The sequence below is a fragment of the Misgurnus anguillicaudatus genome, unplaced genomic scaffold (genome assembly GCF_027580225.2).
Source record: "Misgurnus anguillicaudatus unplaced genomic scaffold, ASM2758022v2 HiC_scaffold_33, whole genome shotgun sequence".
In the NCBI taxonomy this organism is placed as follows: Eukaryota; Metazoa; Chordata; class Actinopteri; order Cypriniformes; family Cobitidae; genus Misgurnus; species Misgurnus anguillicaudatus.
Window position 1 is genome coordinate 2,534,218 of NW_027395283.1, and position 19,440 is coordinate 2,553,657.

At 34.9% G+C, this 19,440-nt stretch overlaps 3 protein-coding genes across 4 annotated transcripts in view; all 3 read left to right on the top strand.

Moving 5' to 3' along the window:
* LOC129437123 (uncharacterized) overlaps positions 1-1,891 on the top strand; it is a 54,843-nt gene extending 52,952 nt beyond the window's left edge. The window contains 1 exon segment of the mRNA XM_073865726.1: positions 627-1,891. Within this exon segment, the coding sequence (XP_073721827.1) occupies positions 627-1,843 (1,217 nt within the window). The 3' untranslated portion in view covers positions 1,844-1,891.
* Positions 1,892-7,365: 5,474 nt separating this feature from the next.
* The window catches only part of LOC129437138 (uncharacterized), a 36,766-nt gene continuing 24,691 nt past the window's right edge, over positions 7,366-19,440 (top strand). Inside the window, exons 1-2 of one of the 2 annotated variants that reach the window (XM_073865909.1) lie at positions 7,391-7,820; positions 9,635-10,715. In XM_073865909.1, coding sequence (XP_073722010.1) covers positions 7,526-7,820; positions 9,635-10,689 — 1,350 coding nt within the window. In that variant the 5' untranslated portion in view covers positions 7,391-7,525 and the 3' untranslated portion in view covers positions 10,690-10,715. Of the gene's footprint in view, positions 7,821-9,634; positions 10,716-19,440 lie in introns of those variants that run through there. The other variant, XM_073865910.1, reaches the window with a different exon arrangement.
* Positions 12,633-16,065, top strand: LOC129437130 (uncharacterized). The gene is given in 3 exon segments (XM_055195300.2): positions 12,633-13,055; positions 14,902-15,437; positions 15,439-16,065. Coding segments are annotated over 3 exon segments (1,422 nt in total). The 5' UTR covers positions 12,633-12,739; the 3' UTR covers positions 16,009-16,065.

Sequence of the window (19,440 nt, forward strand, 5' to 3'; positions counted from 1 at the left end):
TTGAGACTGCACATGCGCTATAGAGCGTTAGTGCTGTCTGACTCTGTCCACGGCCGTTCTCTGATCGAATCGGGTATAATCAGTCCCGGTACCTGAAGTAATTAAAATGAGGCCGACTTGGACTCGAATCACCGTGTAGACCTCTACTGGATACAAATATGATCAAGTTCAGGAACATGGAAGGAGACAATGTGACACTGAGCTTGCTTTGCGTCACACCCAATTAATCAAGAAATGGAGAGCACGCGAACGCACAGGAAACTCATCTGAAAAGACACAACGTGCTTGCATGCATAATGTCATTATCACAGGCAAAAAAGACAAAATTTCATGCCAAATATACATGGGCAGTTGTTAATATACCTGGGAGAGCCGCCCAAGTAAAGTAAATGTGTGGGAAACACCTTCAGATTGGTGTAATTTGTACAATCTAAGCATGCAACACACAAATGATAGACACGTAAAATAAATGTAAGTTATCGCAGCTCCATGCGATATGTATATCACACACACCCATCGCGATGATAATGAATTTTTCGAATATATCGTGCAGCCCTACTTTTTTGTGTAAATAAGAATTAAAAGATGACAATTTAATTGTTTCATGTTTCTTTCAAAACACACAGAACAGAAACTCTTCACCAGATCTGAGATCAGCTTTACTACCTTACAAGAGAAGAAACTTCATTCAGAAGACCACAGAGAGAAGAAGAAGAAGAAGAAGAAGAAGAAGAAGAAGAAGAAGCAGTTTCACTGTGAGCAGTGTGGGAGGATTTGTATCTCTTCCTCTAAACTAAATGTTCACATGAGGACACACAGTGATGAAAAGCCTTTCAACTGCACTGAATGTGGAAAATACTTCACAACCAAACACACTCTTAAAATTCATCAGAGAATTCATACAGGTGAAAAACCTTACAAATGCTCTCAGTGTGACAAAACGTTTGCTTATTCAAGTCAATTCAAAGCCCATCAGAGAGTTCATACTGGAGAGAAACCTCATTACTGTAGTCTCTGTGGGAAGAGTTTTGGTCAACAGTCAATCTTAATAATTCACAAGAGAATTCATACAGGTGAAAAACCTTTTAAATGCTCTCAGTGTGACAAGACGTTTGCTCAGTCAAGTTCCTTAAAATACCATCAAAGACTTCATACTGGAGAGAAACCTTATCACTGTAGTGTCTGTGGGAAGAGTTTTAGTCAACAGTCACCCTTACTAAATCACAAGAGAATTCATACAGGTGAAAAACCTTACAAATGCTCTCAGTGTGACAAGACGTTTACTTATTCAAGTAACTTAAAAGCCCACCAGAGAGTTCATACTGGAGAGAAACCTCATCACTGTAATGTCTGTGGGAAGTGTTTTAGTCACGGGTCTGCATTACTAAAGCACCAGAGAATTCATACAGGTGAAAAACCTTACAAATGCTCTCAGTGTGACAAGACGTTTACTTGTTCAAGTAGCTTAAAAGCCCATCAGAGAGTTCACACTGGAGAGAAACCTCATCACTGTAGTGTCTGTGGGAAGAGTTTTAGTCTAAAGCAGAATTTACTAAATCACAAGAGAATTCATACAGGTGAAAAACCTTTCAAATGCTCTCAGTGTGACAAAACGTTTGCTTATTCAAGTCACTTCAAATACCATCAAAAACTTCATACTGGAGAGAAACCTCATCACTGTAATGTCTGTGGGAAGAGTTTTAGTCAAGGGTCTTCATTACTAAAGCACCAGAGAATTCATACAGGTGAAAAACCTTTCAAATGCTCTCAGTGTGACAAGGCGTTTACTTGTTCAAGTAACTTAAAAGCCCATCAGAGAGTTCATACTAGAGAGAAACCATAACACTGTAATGTTTGTTGGAAGAGTTAATAAACAGTCAGTCTTTGTAAAGCACCAGTGACCTTAATAAGGTTATGACACCAAAAACTTGTATAACATTTTAAATATTGTTAAAAAACAAGTTAATAGTAAAATAAGAACAAATAATCAAATTATGATCAATATCACAAGTAACCAGGCTTGGGAGGGTTACTTTAAAAATGTATTCCTTTACATTTACAAATTACTTAATAAAAAAGTATTTAGTAACCACAATATAAAAGTAATGTAACTGATAACTTTTGGATTACTTAAAACAACATCTTTTATTTATTAAGAATTTAACAGAATTGTATGTAAAGGATTATACATACATCTAGTGGCTACAATGTGGTATTACAAATTATTTTGTTTTATTTTTAACTATGTAGGCTACAAGGAAATAATAAAAACACAACATTTAAAAATTCTACACAATCTACATATTAGTTTAATATAGGCCTACATGTTGACTAAAGCCGTGATCTTTCTTTAATTTGCCTGACTGAACTTGGACCGTTGGCAGTGGGAGTTCCCCTGCGTTACATAGCAGTGAACAACCGAGATTATGAAAGGTTTAGGTACTAAAAAAGGTACTCTCCTAATTTCTACAGATTCCAGCATCACTAGAAGACTTACAACTGCGATCATACAAACCACTGAATTTTAAAGCAGTAATAAACACTACATACTAGCTAACGTGATTTCTTTTATAGTCTTACCTGCAAATGCTTATTTAGGTTGGATGTCGAGTGACGAGTACTTCGATATAGAACGTGTTTTTGTAGCTGGAAGGCACTGTTTGCGTTGTACAACCATGTTGCTGGCATTTTCTTTTTTTAAAACAAAATAGCAGCGGAATTTCCAAAAAATGAAAGCATTTTCCACACGGACAGTGTCGTTTGCGCATGCACCAGCGGGTGCCACTCGTGAGTCGTTAATCAAGCAACGCTTAATATAGTGTTGTTATGCAAACATGCTGATTTATTTCGTTTTAAATATAACCATTGTAATGCTGAAAGTATTCCCGCTTTTTTCAAAAAGTAACTATAATCTGATTACTACATTTTTTCCAACAAATATTTTATCAAAACTTGTGACTACCAAAGACTTTAACATAAGAAACAATTAAAACAACATGTTTGCTTCACATAACCATTTACAATATATAATTTTAGTTTTCTCTGACTTCATACCCTGCTGAAAAAAAACAGCACACAAGCACCAAAACGCAACATATGGTTGACTTGGTTTGATGCTGGTTTAGCTGATGCTGATTCTGGTTTGGAGCTGGATTAGCTGGTGTTTGTTGTGGCAAAAAGTCTTAGCTTGAATCTTCATAAGAAAAAATACTCAGGAGACAAAGGTTCCAGGTGCCAAACAAAAATTACTTTATTCGCTCGAGCCAACAAAGTGAGACAATCAATACCCCTCATAGAGGCGCTAAAAGATCATCTGCCCTCCCAACATCTGACTCCATTTTTATACAGTAAGATCAAACACTTCTTATCTGAGATGACGTATGTTCTTCTCATTGGTCTCAGTCTGCCACAATTAATCTGTTTGTTTTATGTGCAGCTGAATCCTTCTTCATATCTAAAATGACAGCTGGACTTCTTAAATCTTAAAGTGACGTTCTCTGTTTATTATTTCGATTGGCCTTGGCTTTCCCTGACATAACCAACTTTTTGTTAATGTAGCAAAGTACAGCCGGACGAATTCTCTAATCTAAAATGACGTACTCTTGTTTATTGGTTGTTTGACCTTGTTTCTCAAACTAATCGTGGCAAGAACAATCGGGCTATAGTTGCAGGATAGCACCTGGTCTCTTTTAATTAGGAAACGAAAGTTAACTGAGAAAACGAAAGTTTAACTGGGTGTCATATAGCCTTGTGTAGAAACAACAGGCCTTAGGCCTAATATAATATTAATACAGCATATGATCAGTAATTTACCCAACAAAAACTACTATATGTTCACTAGCAAACCAGCACCAAAACACAACATATGCTGGTACGCAGTATTTTTCAGCAGGGTAATGTAACTTAAAATGAGGGCTGCATGATAAATCGCATGCGATTGATTTACGCTTTACTATTAATCTATGGCGGGTTATCCGTGTATGGCGGATAAAACGTGCAAATAATAAATGTCAGATCGACCGACGAACGACTAATCTAACGTTTGCCCGAACGTCTTCTACTTTTAGCATCTAGCAGCGTGTGTGACCCACCTGATGACCTGCCATGACGTCAACGCCTTAAAATTTGTGTTTTTTTCATTAGCTAAGGTGCCAAGCTGTTAAAGAGTGTATGCGTGTATGTGTCCTGAAGCAAACATACTGTTTATAACTATATACAAGTGTTAATTCATGTTGTTTTTCATACAACAATTATAAATGTGTAAATAAAGTATCACATTTATCTCTTTTATAAACACTTTTGTTATGTGTCAAACTTGTTTATTTTATATTGTGTGCTTCCGAATTGGTTTTAAAAGTCTTAATGTCACGTGACCATAATGTCATTCATTGTCTATTAACTTTGCTTGTACACTGAGAAAGGAACTGTTTAGATTATTAAGTAAATGTTTTGTTCATTTTTACTATGATTATGTCTTTTGACTTCTGCCTATTCTCTGGGCTGGTAAATGAAATTTTACATAATTATTCAGTATTTTGTCATTCTTTTTATTCTTTCTAGGAAAGTTAAAGGACCTGTTATTGCATTGATATCATCTTGTCCAGATGCACAGTGTGATGTGGTAGCACAATAGAAATGAACTGCAAGAGCTTGTAGAGAGGAGTAAAGACTGCTGAGAGGAACAGCACTATATTTTGAATATACGTTGCATACTTGACAAGTTTGTCACACTTTCACTGCACAGACACCATATATTGTATAACAGGTTTCTTTTTACTTTATTATTATGACGATCACAGTTGAATGTAATGTGGTAATAAAAAAGGAAGTTATTGTACAGGTATCTATACAGATGAAAATAAGGGCTTTAAACTTCAACGTTTCATTTGCATATTAAAAAAAGAATAATTTAAAATAATTTCTTTAATTCCTTTAAAAAATATTATTTTATCTTAGCGGAGAAAAGGAAACCGTAGAATTCATAATCTTAAAACAGAAGTTATATGATATAAATAGAAAATAACAGCCTAGCAGGGATGATGGAATAGAAACTGTTGTGCTACTGTGTTTGTATACAGCCATGTATTTGTAGTAAATCAATCAGCTTTACTGCGTACTTATTTTTTATAAGAGAGAATAATAAGGCAACCTGAATATGAATTTAGGTCCTATAAATAAAGTTCTTGACTTCAAAATGTAGGTGGATACACCTCTGAAACACATGAACACACACAGACCAGACGTCCACATTTCATGTCTCATTCTGAGAAAACTTTGCTGAACAAAGTGAATAACAACATAAACAACTGTTTTAAATCAGAATACAGCACGTTTTCGGTTGTGTAGACGTAATAGTTTGCTTGTATTTTTGAAAACATGAATATTGTTACGCTAATTCTTAAAGGTACACAAACTACACGAGTAACACAATAGCTGCTCATGTGCAGCTTGTCAATTCAGCAGGAAAGTTTGTTTGCCTCTGTTTACAAAGTGAACGAGCTGATGATGTATGATGTCTGCGTGAACAGGTTGCGTAGTGGCATGCAAAACACATTCACAGCAGAGGAGCAAAAATTGCATGTGTCCAATTATTGCGTTCGGCCCAACTTCAATGATTTGTTGAACATTTAATAGTCTTATGTCTTTCATAGATGACATATGAAGAGTTTCATTGCAAAACGAGATAACCACCGTTTTGTTAATTGTTCAGAAATATAGTTTTTTGGTTGTGCATTCCAATTAATTTCAATTCAACTGCAGTTGGTTTGTTTTAATTTAAACCTTCATAACTACAATACAGCTACAATAAATGTATTACAATAAAATGTATTACAATAAAATACAGCTAAGTAGCAGCATAAAACAAAATAATAACATGATAACATAATAATAAACATGTTTTGACAAAAATGTTAAAAAATGGATTTATCTCGTTTTGCAACGAAACTCTTCATATATTTATACAAATATATTTAGACATTTTAGCATAGTGATTAGTATCAGGATGTAAGGATACTTTCTAAAAGCATAACTATAAATGTTTCTGGATCAAATCAAATATCTTGCCTTTAAATGACTGAACACATGCGGGGCGGCACATTAAATGTGTTGTCCCTATACTAACACACCTTCTGTGTTATTATTTATTGTGCCCCCCCCCCATGGTCTTGCGACGTTAGATCAGAAATGTCTTGTCTTCAATTGTCTTTATCACAAAATAGAGTAACACGAGTAACCAACTCATTTAAATTTCATTGTAACTGCATTACTTGATTTAAAAAAAGTACTTGTTACATGTTTATTACCGCTAAAAGTAGTGGAATTACAGTAACAGAATTAATTGTAATGCGTTACTCCCATCACTGTTTTTAACACAACTTGTGTTGTCCCTTTCATTTATTTTATAACGCATTAAATGGCATGACACACACAATGTGTAAAAAATTACCACATCATTTTTTGCAGTGTACCTCTACAATAAATAAAAACATGCAAGATTGTGTAGACTGCTGTGGTGGAAATTCAGCAATAACCCGATATACAGAGACAAGACAGAATGAACGCTTAAAGAAAAAGAATTTAACGTTTTACTTGCAAGGCCTTCAACAAACAAAGCAATCAAATCAATGTACAGCAAAAGCAACTCTCTGTATTCTTTCTCGGCTTTTTATGAGCCCGCTTACCTCAAACCCCATGTTTTTTGATGATAATTTTATAATAAAATGACTGTAGTGTTCTAAAGTGATAATCATGGTAAGTCACTAGTAATGACTCAAGTGTTACCACATCATTCTAGTAATAAGTCATAATTTGGATCAATATTCTAAAGTGACGATCATAGTTACCCAACCAGTAATTCCTTTAGAAGGATGTAGTAACACTTGAATCATATGTTTTCATATTTAAAATTACTGTCACCTCTGTCTCTCGTGCACATACTCTCTCCCTGTGTGTATACAGATACAAAGAGGTGACAGTAATTTTAAATATTATTATGAAAACCTTTAATGAATATAGCTTTTACTACAAAAAACTAATCACTACACAAAAACACCTTTACCACATTAAAACCATTGTTAATTTTCATAAGGGAGGTACAGTGGATCATAATGTGTTAATAATTGTTCCATTCACTAAATTCCATTGCCGTTTAATTGTCTCGTGCAGTGTTTGAATCAACAGTAAATATCTACATTTTAATATTTGGTGCAGATCATTACACTGTTTATCTTACATTGTGTACACTCTCACTCACTTACACCCTACTAACACCCCAGAAACAACAGAGCCGTAAATCTGCCTCCAGATCTGCAGCCTCCTCATACTCACTTGTAAAGCAGTGAGCGTCTTCTGTCTCCAGTACAGCAGGAGGCGCTGCAGCTCTTTAGTCCGCAAATAAACTCACTAAAGAAAGAAAGAAAGAGCGCGCGTGTGATTTGTTTGTGTATCTTCAGTGTTTTTCTCTCTTGCGTGTTTCATTGAGTGTAAACAGAGTTTTGTCTCTGTGTATTTAAGTGTTGAGACGATGCAGGACACTACAGTGTGTGACAGTAAACAGAGCTTACAGGAGGATCAAACCTCCACAGAGTCTCTGGATTCTGTCTGTAACGCTGGAGAACAGCAGCAGATCCTGCAGACCAAACTGAAGATGTGTTTAGTCAAACTCGTCGACTGCACGAACCTCATGATGAAGATTAAAACTGAACCCACAGAAATCAAAACTGAACCGACAGAAATAAAAACTGAACCCATAGAAATCAAAACTGAACCCACAGAAGAGGAAGATTGCACTGATGAAGATGATGATTTTATTCCATCAGGTATGTCTCCTTAATTATTGTTGTGTTTTTAACATTTGTAACTGTCATGTGAGCACAGTTTTGGGTCACAAACTCATAATCAAAACATCAAGAAATGTAAGTACTAAAAATTTTAAAGGGGTTTAGGATATCTGTAATACTTATTGAGCAACAGGCATGTAGGCTTAAAGGGTTAGTTCACCCCAAAATTATTATCATAAATCACTTACTCATGTGTCCTAATAAACCCCCAAGTGCTCAATTTGTCTTCATTTCCAGATATTTTTGATGAAATCTGTGAGGCTTCTGTTTGTCCTACTGACTTTAGTTATTTTCACAATTGTTTTTAGTTTCCCAGAAAATAATGAAGGACATCACCAAAAAGGTCCATCAGTCTTTCAATATTAATATTATGAAGTGACAAGAACACTTTTGTACGCAGAGATACCAAATTGAATTATTTTATTCAATAATTTGTTCTCTTCTTTAGTTGTTCTTAAGCAGACTACGACATGTCACCTGCTGACGTAGTTTATCCACTTTTTTATTTAAGTGATTATGATTGTAAACAATACCTTAACAGCCTGTTGTCTGTACGCTGGCAACTCCGTCAGTAAGAGATGTCATCAGCATGCGCCGTTGTCTGGTTGTGAACGCACACTGAACAACCAAGGAGGAGAACAAATTGTGGAATAAAATGATTTGTTTTGTTTTCTTTGAGCACAGAAGTGTTCTTATTACTTTATAACACTTTTATTGAATGAATGATAAACCTTTTTGACAATGTCTTTCATTGTTTTCTGGGGGAAAAATGTGAAACTAGCTGAAGCCAATGGGACCGACAGAAACAAAAATATGTAAAAATGTGTTCTGAAGACAATCTGAGCACTTGGGGGTTTAGAACAACACAGGGGTCAATTGTGATTTATGATCAAATTAACATTTTGGGGTGAACTAACCCATTAAAAAAAAGACTTAATCTCATTCTAGAATTGTCACCATATAATGCAACAAGAATTCAAAGTCTCTGTACAAAAAAATTGCTCTATTTGACTCCTACAAAATTGTGGATTACTCCAAAATAATCATGCATTGCTTTATATGTTTCTTTGTCTTTATCGATCACTTAATCGAAATGTCATTATTGTTTTATCTGATAAATTTATATTGCCCAGCATTACAATATATACAGGTGCTGGTCATATAATTAGAATTTCATAGTTGATTTATTTCACTAATTCCATTCAAAAGTGAATAAAACTTTTAAAATCATTCCGTTGTTGTTTTCTAGTTTTCTTTTTTCAAACGTGTGCTGTCGAACTGTTGTATTAAAGTAATATTGCTCTCTTGAGTCGTGTGATATAGCTTTATATAATCATGGCTGTTATTGCCTTTGCACATATCACACTCCTTCTCAAGCGATATTGCTTAAATATATTCTACTACTAATAATGAACTCTGCAACACATACTACTCCTGACACCTATCTGACACTAAAACAAACAACCACAAGATGGTGCGATTTTCGAAACTCCTTTATCCAGATTCGATACTCAGACCGAACCAAGGCCTCTTTTGTCATTGGTTACGTGATTTCTACATAAACGACACAAGCCCTGAATCAAGTCTTACCCCCCATTAATTCTCAACACGTGCTCTGTACTTTCACTTCAAATATCCCATCACTAGCAATGACCCAGCTGTAATTACAGGACTGACATCTGTCTTCTGTCTATATGTGTGAATCTAGAAAAAGATACAGAATCTCAATTCTTCTTCCTTCTTTGTGTAAATAAGAGTGAAAAGACAATTTAATTGTTTCATGTTTCTTTCAGATGTGAAGAGTGATTCATGTTTGGATATAGAAATAACGTCCTCACAATCAAAAGAGCGACTGACAGCACAAACTCTTTCCTGCATCACCTGTGAAAAGACATTCAGCTCACAGAGACATTTAGAGAGACATGAGAGAAAACACACAGAACAGAAACTCTTCACCAGATCTGAGATCAGCTTTACTACCTTACAAGAGACGAAATGTCATTCAGAAGACCACAGAGAAAAGAAGAAGTTGTTTCACTGTGAGCAGTGTGGGAAGAGTTTTGTCTTTTCATCTAAACTAAATGTTCACATGAGGACACACAGTGATGAAAAGCCTTTCAACTGCACTGAATGTGGAAAATACTTCAAAACCAAAGACGATCTTAAAGTTCATCAGAGACTTCATACAGGAGAAAAACCTTACGAGTGTCTTCACTGTGAGAAAAGATTTAGCCGTGAACGTGTTCTGAAGACACATGTGCTTTCACACACCAATGAGAAACCGTATCAGTGCAATGAATGTGGAAAAACCTTTAGGGATTCAGGTTTGTTAAAAAAACACCAGGATATTCACTTTAAAGAGAAACTCTATCGGTGTTCACACTGTGATAAACGCTTCTGTTATAAATATCAGCTGATAGTCCATGAGAGAGTTCATACTGGAGAGAAACCTTATCACTGTAGTCTCTGTGGGAAGAGTTTTAGTCTAAAGCAGAACTTACTAAATCACAAGAGAATTCATACAGGTGAAAAACCTTTCAAATGCTCTCAGTGTGACAAGACGTTTACTTGTTCAAGTACCTTAAAAGTCCATCAAAGAGTTCATACTGGAGAGAAACCTTATTACTGTAGTGTCTGTGGGAAGAGTTTTAGTCAAGGGTCTACATTAATAAAGCACCAGAGACTCCATACAGGTGAAAAACCTTACAAATGCTCTCAGTGTGACGAGACGTTTGCTCACTCAGGTTCCTTAAAATGTCATCAGAAAGTTCACACTGGAGAGAAACCTCATCATTGCAATGTTTTGGGAAGAGTTAATCAAAAGTCAAACTTTGTAAAGCATCAGTGACCTTAATAAAGTTATGACATCAAAAACTTTTAAAGTTTTAAATATAGTTACAAAACAAATTCAATAATAAACCTAACAATTACAAAAAAATAATAGTAAAATAAGAACAAATAATGAAATTATGAGCAATATTGCAGATAAATACAACAGAACAAACATACAAATGAAATGCAACAGTGCTGTTTAGGTTTTTCAGATTGATGTAATAGTATTACTGTATTATGGAGGACGAAAAATGACTTAAAGTTCTTATTTTTCAAACTTTCTAGATTTTTATTTTGGTTATGAATGAGGTTCTTAAAGGGATAGTTCATGCAAAAATGAAATGTCTTTCACTGTTGAAATAACGTTACCCATGGAAGTACACTCAGGGTGGGTTGCACCAACAAGGATTAAATTAAGCTTAAAGTTTAGAGCTAATGTAGGCTTTGTTGATCTCAGTTTAATTTTTATTCGAGTTGTGTTGCACCACTTAAATTTAAACACACATTATTGTATATATAAATGTTCATCATGTTTGAGAGCAAATCCAAGTACTTATGTTTTTCACAGATGACATATATTTATACAAATACATTTAGACATTTTAGCATAGTGATTGGTATCAGGATGTGAGGAGACTTTCAACAAGCATAACTATAAATGTTTCTGGATCAAATCAAATATCTTGCCTTTAAATGACTGAACACATGCAGAACACTGAGCAGAGGTCTAGTGCCCTGCAGTAAATCCCTCGATGTGCTGCTGGGAGAAGTGGTTGTGTGCTCACTGGTAAACACGTAGGGGCAGTTTCCCGGACCAGGATTAGCTTAATCCAGGACTAGGTCTTAGTTTAATTAGGAAATATAAGTAGTTTTAACAAACATGCCTTACTAAAAATATTACCTGTGTGCATTTGAGGTAAAACAAAGGGCCCTGATGTATTTGAAGATATGTAAGTGCAAGTTGTTTTCAGTTTGAAGAGCTCTTAAAAGTGTTTAAGTCTAGGACTAGTCTAATCCCTGTCCGCGAAACCGCCCAGTAAAGTATAATAACACAATAACCTTACTGTTTTTTATCATTGGGCTAAATTTTAAAGCAGGTTCAAGCCGAGCAAGAATTGATGCAATAAGTGTATTCACGCTGCGGACTACTGTGGTGGAAACGCAGCAATAATTTGATAGACTGAGACAAGACAAAATTAATGCTTAAAGAAGAAGAATTTAATGTTTTTTTTATGAGCCTGCTCACCACAAACCCCATGTTTTTTGATGATAATTTTATAATAAAATGACTGTAGTATTCTAAAGTGATAATCATGGTAAGTCACTAGTAATGACTCAAGTGTTAACACATAAATCTAGTAATAAGTCATAATTTGGATCAGTATTCTAAGGTGACGATCATAGTTAGCCACCAGTAATTCCTTTAGTAACACTTGAATCATATGTTTTCATATTTAAAATTACTGTCACCTCTGTCTCTCGTGCACATACTCTCTCCCTGTGTGTATACAGATACAAAGAGGTGACAGTCATTTTAAATATTATTATGAAAACCTTTAATGATTATAGCTTTTACTACAAAAAACTAATCACTACACAAAAACACCTTTACCACATTAAAACCATTGTTAATTTTCATAAGGGAGGTACAGTGGATCATAATTGTTCCATTCACTAAATTCCATTGCAGTTTAATTGTCTCATGCAGTGTTTGAATCAACAGTAAATATCTACATTTTAATATTTGGTGCAGATCATTACACTGTTTATCTTACATTGTGTACACTCTCACTCACTTACACCCTACTGACACCCCAGAAACAACAGAGCCGTAAATCTGCCTCCAGATCTGCAGCCTCCTCATACTCACTTGTAAAGCAGTGAGCGTCTTCTGTCTCCAGTACAGCAGGAGGCGCTGCAGCTCTTTAGTCCGCAAATAAACTCACTAAAGAAAGAAAGAAAGAGCGCGCGTGTGATTTGTTTGTGTGTCCTCAGTGTTTTTCTCTCTTGCGTGTTTCATTGAGTGTAAACAGAGTCTTGTCTCTGTGTATTTAAGTGTTGAGACGATGCAGGACACTACAGTGTGTGACAGTAAACAGAGCTTACAGGAGGATCAAACCTCCACAGAGTCTCTGGATTCTGTCTGTAACGTTGGAGAACAGCAGCAGATCCTGCAGACCAAACTGAAGATGTGTTTAGTCAAACTCGTCGACTGCACGAACCTCATGATGAAGATTAAAACTGAACCCACAGAAATCAAAACTGAACCGACAGAAATAAAAACTGAACCCACAGAAATCAAAACTGAACCCACAGAAATCAAAACTGAACCCACAGAAGAGGAAGATTGCACTGATGAAGATGATGATTTTATTCCATCAGGTATGTCTCCTTAATTAATGTTGTGTTTTTAACATTTGTAACTGTCATGTGAGCACAGTTTTGGGTCACAAACTCATAATCAAAACATCAAGAAATGTAAGTACTAAAAATTTTAAAGGGGTTTAGGATATCTGTAATACTTATTGAGCAACAGGCATGTAGGCTTAAAGGGTTAGTTCACCCCAAAATTATTATCATAAATCACTTACTCATGTGTCCTAATAAACCCCCAAGTGCTCAATTTGTCTTCATTTCCAGATATTTTTGATGAAATCTGTGAGGCTTCTGTTTGTCCAACTGACTTTAGTTATTTTCACAATTGTTTTTAGTTTCCCAGAAAATAATGAAGGACATCACCAAAAAGGTCCATCAGTCTTTCAATATTAATATTATGAAGTGACAAGAACACTTTTGTACGCAGAGATACCAAATTGAATTATTTTATTCAATAATTTGTTCTCTTCTTTAGTTGTTCTTAAGCAGACTACGACATGTCACCTGCTGACGTAGTTTATCCACTTTTTTATTTAAGTGATTATGATTGTAAACAATACCTTAACAGCCTGTTGTCTGTACGCTGGCAACTCCATCAGTAAGAGATGTCATCAGCATGCGCCGTTGTCTGGTTGTGAACGCACACTGAACAACCAAGGAGGAGAACAAATTGTGGAATAAAATGATTTGTTTTGTTTTCTTTGAGCACAGAAGTGTTCCTATTACTTTATAACACTTTTATTGAATGAATGATAAACCTTTTTGACAATGTCTTTCATTGTTTTCTGGGGGAAAAATGTGAAACTAGCTGAAGCCAATGGGACCGACAGAAACAAAAATATGTAAAAATGTGTTCTGAAGACAATCTGAGCACTTGGGGGTTTAGAACAACACAGGGGTCAATTGTGATTTATGATCAAATTAACATTTTGGGGTGAACTAACCCATTAAAAAAAGACTTAATCTAATTCTAGAATTGTCACCATATAATGCAACAAGAATTCAAAGTCTCTGTACAAAAAATTGCTCTATTTGACTCCTACAAAATTGTGGATTACTCCAAAATAATCATGCATTGCTTTATATGTTTCTTTGTCTTTATCGATCACTTAATCGAAATGTCATTATTGTTTTATCTGATAAATTTATAGAAAATTAGAGTTAGAAAATTATTATTATTGAATTATTGCCCAGCACTACAATATATACAGGTGCTGGTCATATAATTATAATATCATAGTTGATTATTTCACTAAGTCCATTCAAAAGTGAATAAAACTTTTAAAATCATTCCGTTGTTGTTTTCTAGTTTTCTTTTTTCAAACGTGTGCTGTCGAACTGTTGTATTAAACCAATATTGCTCTCTTGAGTCGTGTGATATAGCTCTATATAATCACGGCTGTTATTGCCTTTGCACATATCACACTCCTTCTCGAGCGATATTGCTTAAATATAATCTACTACTAATAATGAACTCTGCAACACATACTACTCCTGACACCTATCTGACCCTAAAACAAACAACCACAAGATGGTGCGATTTTCGAAACTCCTTTATCCAAATTCTATACTCAGACCGAACCAAGGCCTCTTTTGTCATTGGTTATGTGATTTCTACATAAACAACACAAGCCCTGAATCAAGTCTTACCCCCATTTATTCTCGACATGCGTTCTGAACCCTTACTTCAAATATCCCATCACTAACAATGACCCAGCTGTAATAACAGGACTGACATCTGTCTTCTGTCTATATGTGTGAATCTAGAAAAAGATACAGAATCTCAATTCTTCATCCTTCTTTGTGTAAATAAGAGTGAAAAGACAATTTAATTGTTTTATGTTTCTTTCAGATGTGAAGAGTGATTCATGTTTGAATATAGAAATAACGTCCTCAACATCAAAAGAGCGACTGACAGCACAAACTCTTTCCTGCATCACCTGTGGAAAGACATTCAGCTCACATAGACATTTAGAGAGACATGAGAGAAAACACACAGAACAGAAACTCTTCACCAGATCTGAGATCAGCTTTACTACCTTACAAGAGAAGAAACTTTATTCAGAAGACCACAGAGAGAAGAAGAAGTTTCACTGTGAGCAGTGTGGGAGGATTTGTGCCTCTTCCTCTAAACTAAATGTTCACATGAGGACACACAGTGATGAAAAGCCTTTCAACTGCACTGAATGTGGAAAATACTTCAAAACCAAACCAAATCTTAAAGTTCATCAGAGACTTCATACAGGAGAAAAACCTTACGAGTGTCTTCACTGTGAGAAAAGATTTAGCCGTGAACGTGTTCTGAAGACACATGTGCTTTCACACACCAATGAGAGACCGTATCAGTGCAATGAATGTGGAAAAACCTTTAGGGATTCAGGTTTGTTAAAAAAAACACCAGGATATTCACTTTAAAGAGAAACTCTATCGGTGTTCACACTGTGATAAAGGCTTCTGTTATAAATATCAGCTGATAATCCATCAGAGAATTCACACTGGAGAGAAACCTTACGTCTGTGATCAGTGTGGAAAGAGCTTCATTAATTCATCTCAATTAGGAGTTCATCAGAGAGTTCATACTGGAGAGAAACCTCATCACTGTAGTGTCTGTGGGAAGAGTTTTAGTCTAAAGCAGAACTTACTAAAGCACAAGAGAATTCATACAGGTGAAAAACCTTTCAAATGCTCTCAGTGTGACAAGACGTTTACTTGTTTAAGTACCTTAAAAGTCCATCAAAGAGTTCATACTGGAGAGAAACCTTATCACTGTAGTGTCTGTGGGAAGAGTTTTAGTCAACAGTCACACTTACAAACTCACAAGAGACTTCATACAGGTGAAAAACCTTACAAATGCTCTCAGTGTGACGAGACGTTTGCTCAGTCAGTTTCCTTAAGATGTCACCAGAAAGTTCACACTAGAGAGAAACCTCATCATTGCAATGTTTTTGGGAAGAGTTAATCAAAAGTCAAACTTTGTAAAGCATCAGTGACCTTAATAAAGTTATGACATCAAAAACTTTTAAAGTTTTAAATATTGTTACAAAACAAATTCAATAATAAACCTAACAATTAAAAAAATAATAGTAAAATAAGAACAAATAATGAAATTATGAGCAATATTGCAGATAAATACAACAGAACAAACATACAAATGAAATGCAACAGTGCTGTTTAGGTTTTTCAGATTGATGTAATAGTAGTACTGTATTATGGAGGACGAAAAATGACTTAAAGCACTTATATTTCAAAATTCCTAGATTTTTATTTTGGTTATGAATGAGGTTCTTAAAGGGATAGTTCATGCAAAAATGAAATGTCTTTCACTGTTGAAATAATGTTACCCATGGAAGTACACTCAGGGTGGGTTGCACCAACAAGGATTAAATTAAGCTTAAAGTTTAGAGCTAATGTAGGCTTTGTTGATCTCAGTTTAATTTTTATTCGAGTTGTGTTGCACCACTTAAATTTAAACACACATGATTGTATGTATACATGTTCATCATGTTTGAGGGCAAATCCAAGTACTTATGTTTTTCACAGATGACATATATTTATACAAATACATTTAGACATTTTAGCATAGTGATTGGTATCAGGATGTGAGGAGACTTTCAACAAGCATAACTATAAATGATTCTGGATCAAGTCAAATATCTTGCCTTTAAATGACTGAACACATGCAGAACACTGAGCAGAGGTCTAGTGCCCTGCAGTAAATCCCTCGGTGTGCTGCTGGGAGAAGTGGTTGTGTGCTCACTGGTAAACACGTAAAGTATAATAACACAATAACCTTACTGTTTTTTTATCATTGGGCTAAATTTTAAAGCAGGTTCAAGCCGAGCAAGAATTGATGCAATAAGTGTATTCACGCTGCGGACTACTGTGGTGGAAACGCAGCAATAATTTGATAGACTGAGACAAGACAAAATTAATGCTTAAAGAAGAAGAATTTAATGTTTTTTTTATGAGCCTGCTCACCACAAACCCCATGTTTTTTGATGATAATTTTATAATAAAATGACTGTAGTATTCTAAAGTGATAATCATGGTAAGTCACTAGTAATGACTCAAGTGTTAACACATAAATCTAGTAATAAGTCATAATTTGGATCAGTATTCTAAGGTGACGATCATAGTTACCCACTAGTAATTCCTTTAGAAGGATGTAGTAACACTTGAATCATATGTTTTCATATTTAAAATTACTGTCACCTCTGTCTCTCATGCACGCTCTCTCTCCCTGTGTGTATACAGATACAAAGAGGTGACAGTAATTTTAAATATTATTATGAAAACCTTTAATGATTCTAGCTTTTACTACAAAAAACTAATCACTACACAAAAACACCTTTACCACATTAAAACCATTGTTAATTTTCATAAGGGAGGTACAGTGGATCACAATGTGTGTTAATAATTGTTCCATTCACTAAATTCCATTGCAATTTAATTGTCTCCTGCAGTGTTTGAATCAACAGTAAATATCTAAATTTTAATATTTGGTGCAGATCATTACAATGTTTATCTTATATCGTGTACACTCTGGCCGCATTTACACTGCAAATCTTGATGCCCAATTCTGATTTGATGCCTATATCCGATTTTTTTTTTCTGTGCGTTTACACGTTCTTTCAATTGTGACCCATATCCGATTCATGCGTTTACACTTGACATACATCTGAAACATTGCACATGTGTAATAGTGTTCTTGCCCCACACATCAAGATGGATGAATAAAACACAACGAAAATTCTTCTGTGTATTTTTTATGATTTGCTTAAAGCCGCATCACAAAACCCTGCGTTCTTGATTTCTTAATTATATGTATGAGATTTTTAATGTGTGAATTAAACGCAATTCCAAAACATTTCCCCGCAATCTTTCAAACACTTTAAGGTCAGTAAAATGTTCTATGATTGGTTGTTAATAATCTGTTCAATGATTGCTTAAGGCCTACGCGGCTACCGCTCACAAAAAGATAAAGGGCGTATTTCAATAGAAATCCCTATGCCATATTCCCTTCGAAAATCAGAACACTTGATGTATAAACTCTAGAGAAAGATGCACAATTGTCTCATAGTGTGGCCAATTCAAATACACTTGGCGCATAGAGCAATGAAATACACACATCAGTTTCTCTATTTGGATCGACTGTGTGACATTCCCTTCCTGAAGTGCTCTTAAAGGGCGCTAAAACGCCATTTGGAATTCACCTCGCTTTTCGCATGAACTTGACTGCGCGTCCCATCTCAAAGGCCGATAAAACAGCTGGAGTACTAATAAAAACATCAGTAAATTAATAGGTTTCAGCCATTCTTCTGAAGAAATGTTACCATAGCTTTCTCTGGCAAAATAAGCTGCCTTCAAAGCAAGTGTAATTGCGGCATTCACGCGCTTCTCTGATATCATTTTCCAAATTGTTATTTTAAGTAAGAATGTAAAAATAACACGGAGACTTACGTTCTTACAGAGATGTGTTGTATTTTTATTATTAGGGATGTGCAGGTAGAGATTTTTTCACTCTCTGAACTTATTAAACACACCGCATATTTTAAACGAAAATATTTGGCAAAGACATTTATTACTAGATTACTTTTGTTTTTAAAGTTATTATCAATTATTTCCATTTCTTGAATAAAAAGATTTTTTTAAAATGTTTGTTTATTATTATTCTTAACGAAAAACTCAAAACCAATAAAACAGTATAATGATAAACTCGCTAAACAGCTTGTTTATTAATAAAACAAATTCGACGGATGGTATCTGCGTTATAAAACAAATAAATGAAAGACATAATTTTCCATTACTACGAATGCTTAGTATTTGTTTATTATTATTTTATTATAACAGAACAACAATAAATTACTAAAATGACTCGCTTATATAAAGGAGAAGGTTTAACAAAAACGAATAGATGGAAAACATTTTACCTGCCTTATTACATAAGATCCTTAGATTTTTAAAAAATAAATGATTGGTTTGCTTTTTTCATCTATATAAAACTACAGCAATAAAAAAGTTAAGGGAAGAAATGCAACTTGAATTCTATGTATTTTCAAAGCTTTACGACTTTCAAATTTACGTGAATGTTGTAAGTCAGGAAATTATTTACACCGAGTGCAGTATAATTCTGTATAATAATCATGTGCCGTGCTGGTGTCATTATACTTTTTTCCAACCGCAGGGAAGTACTAAATTGTCGCAGTTTTAATGATGTACAGAACGTAATGCCTCAGAAAATCCGATCTGCCCGTTTACACTGCAGTCGCATAGGCACATATCTGATTTATATCTGATTTATTTCCACATATGAATGAGGCCTGAAACGGATCTCAAAATATCCGAATGTATGCGTTTTTTTCGTGTTTACACTGCCACAGAACACATCCGA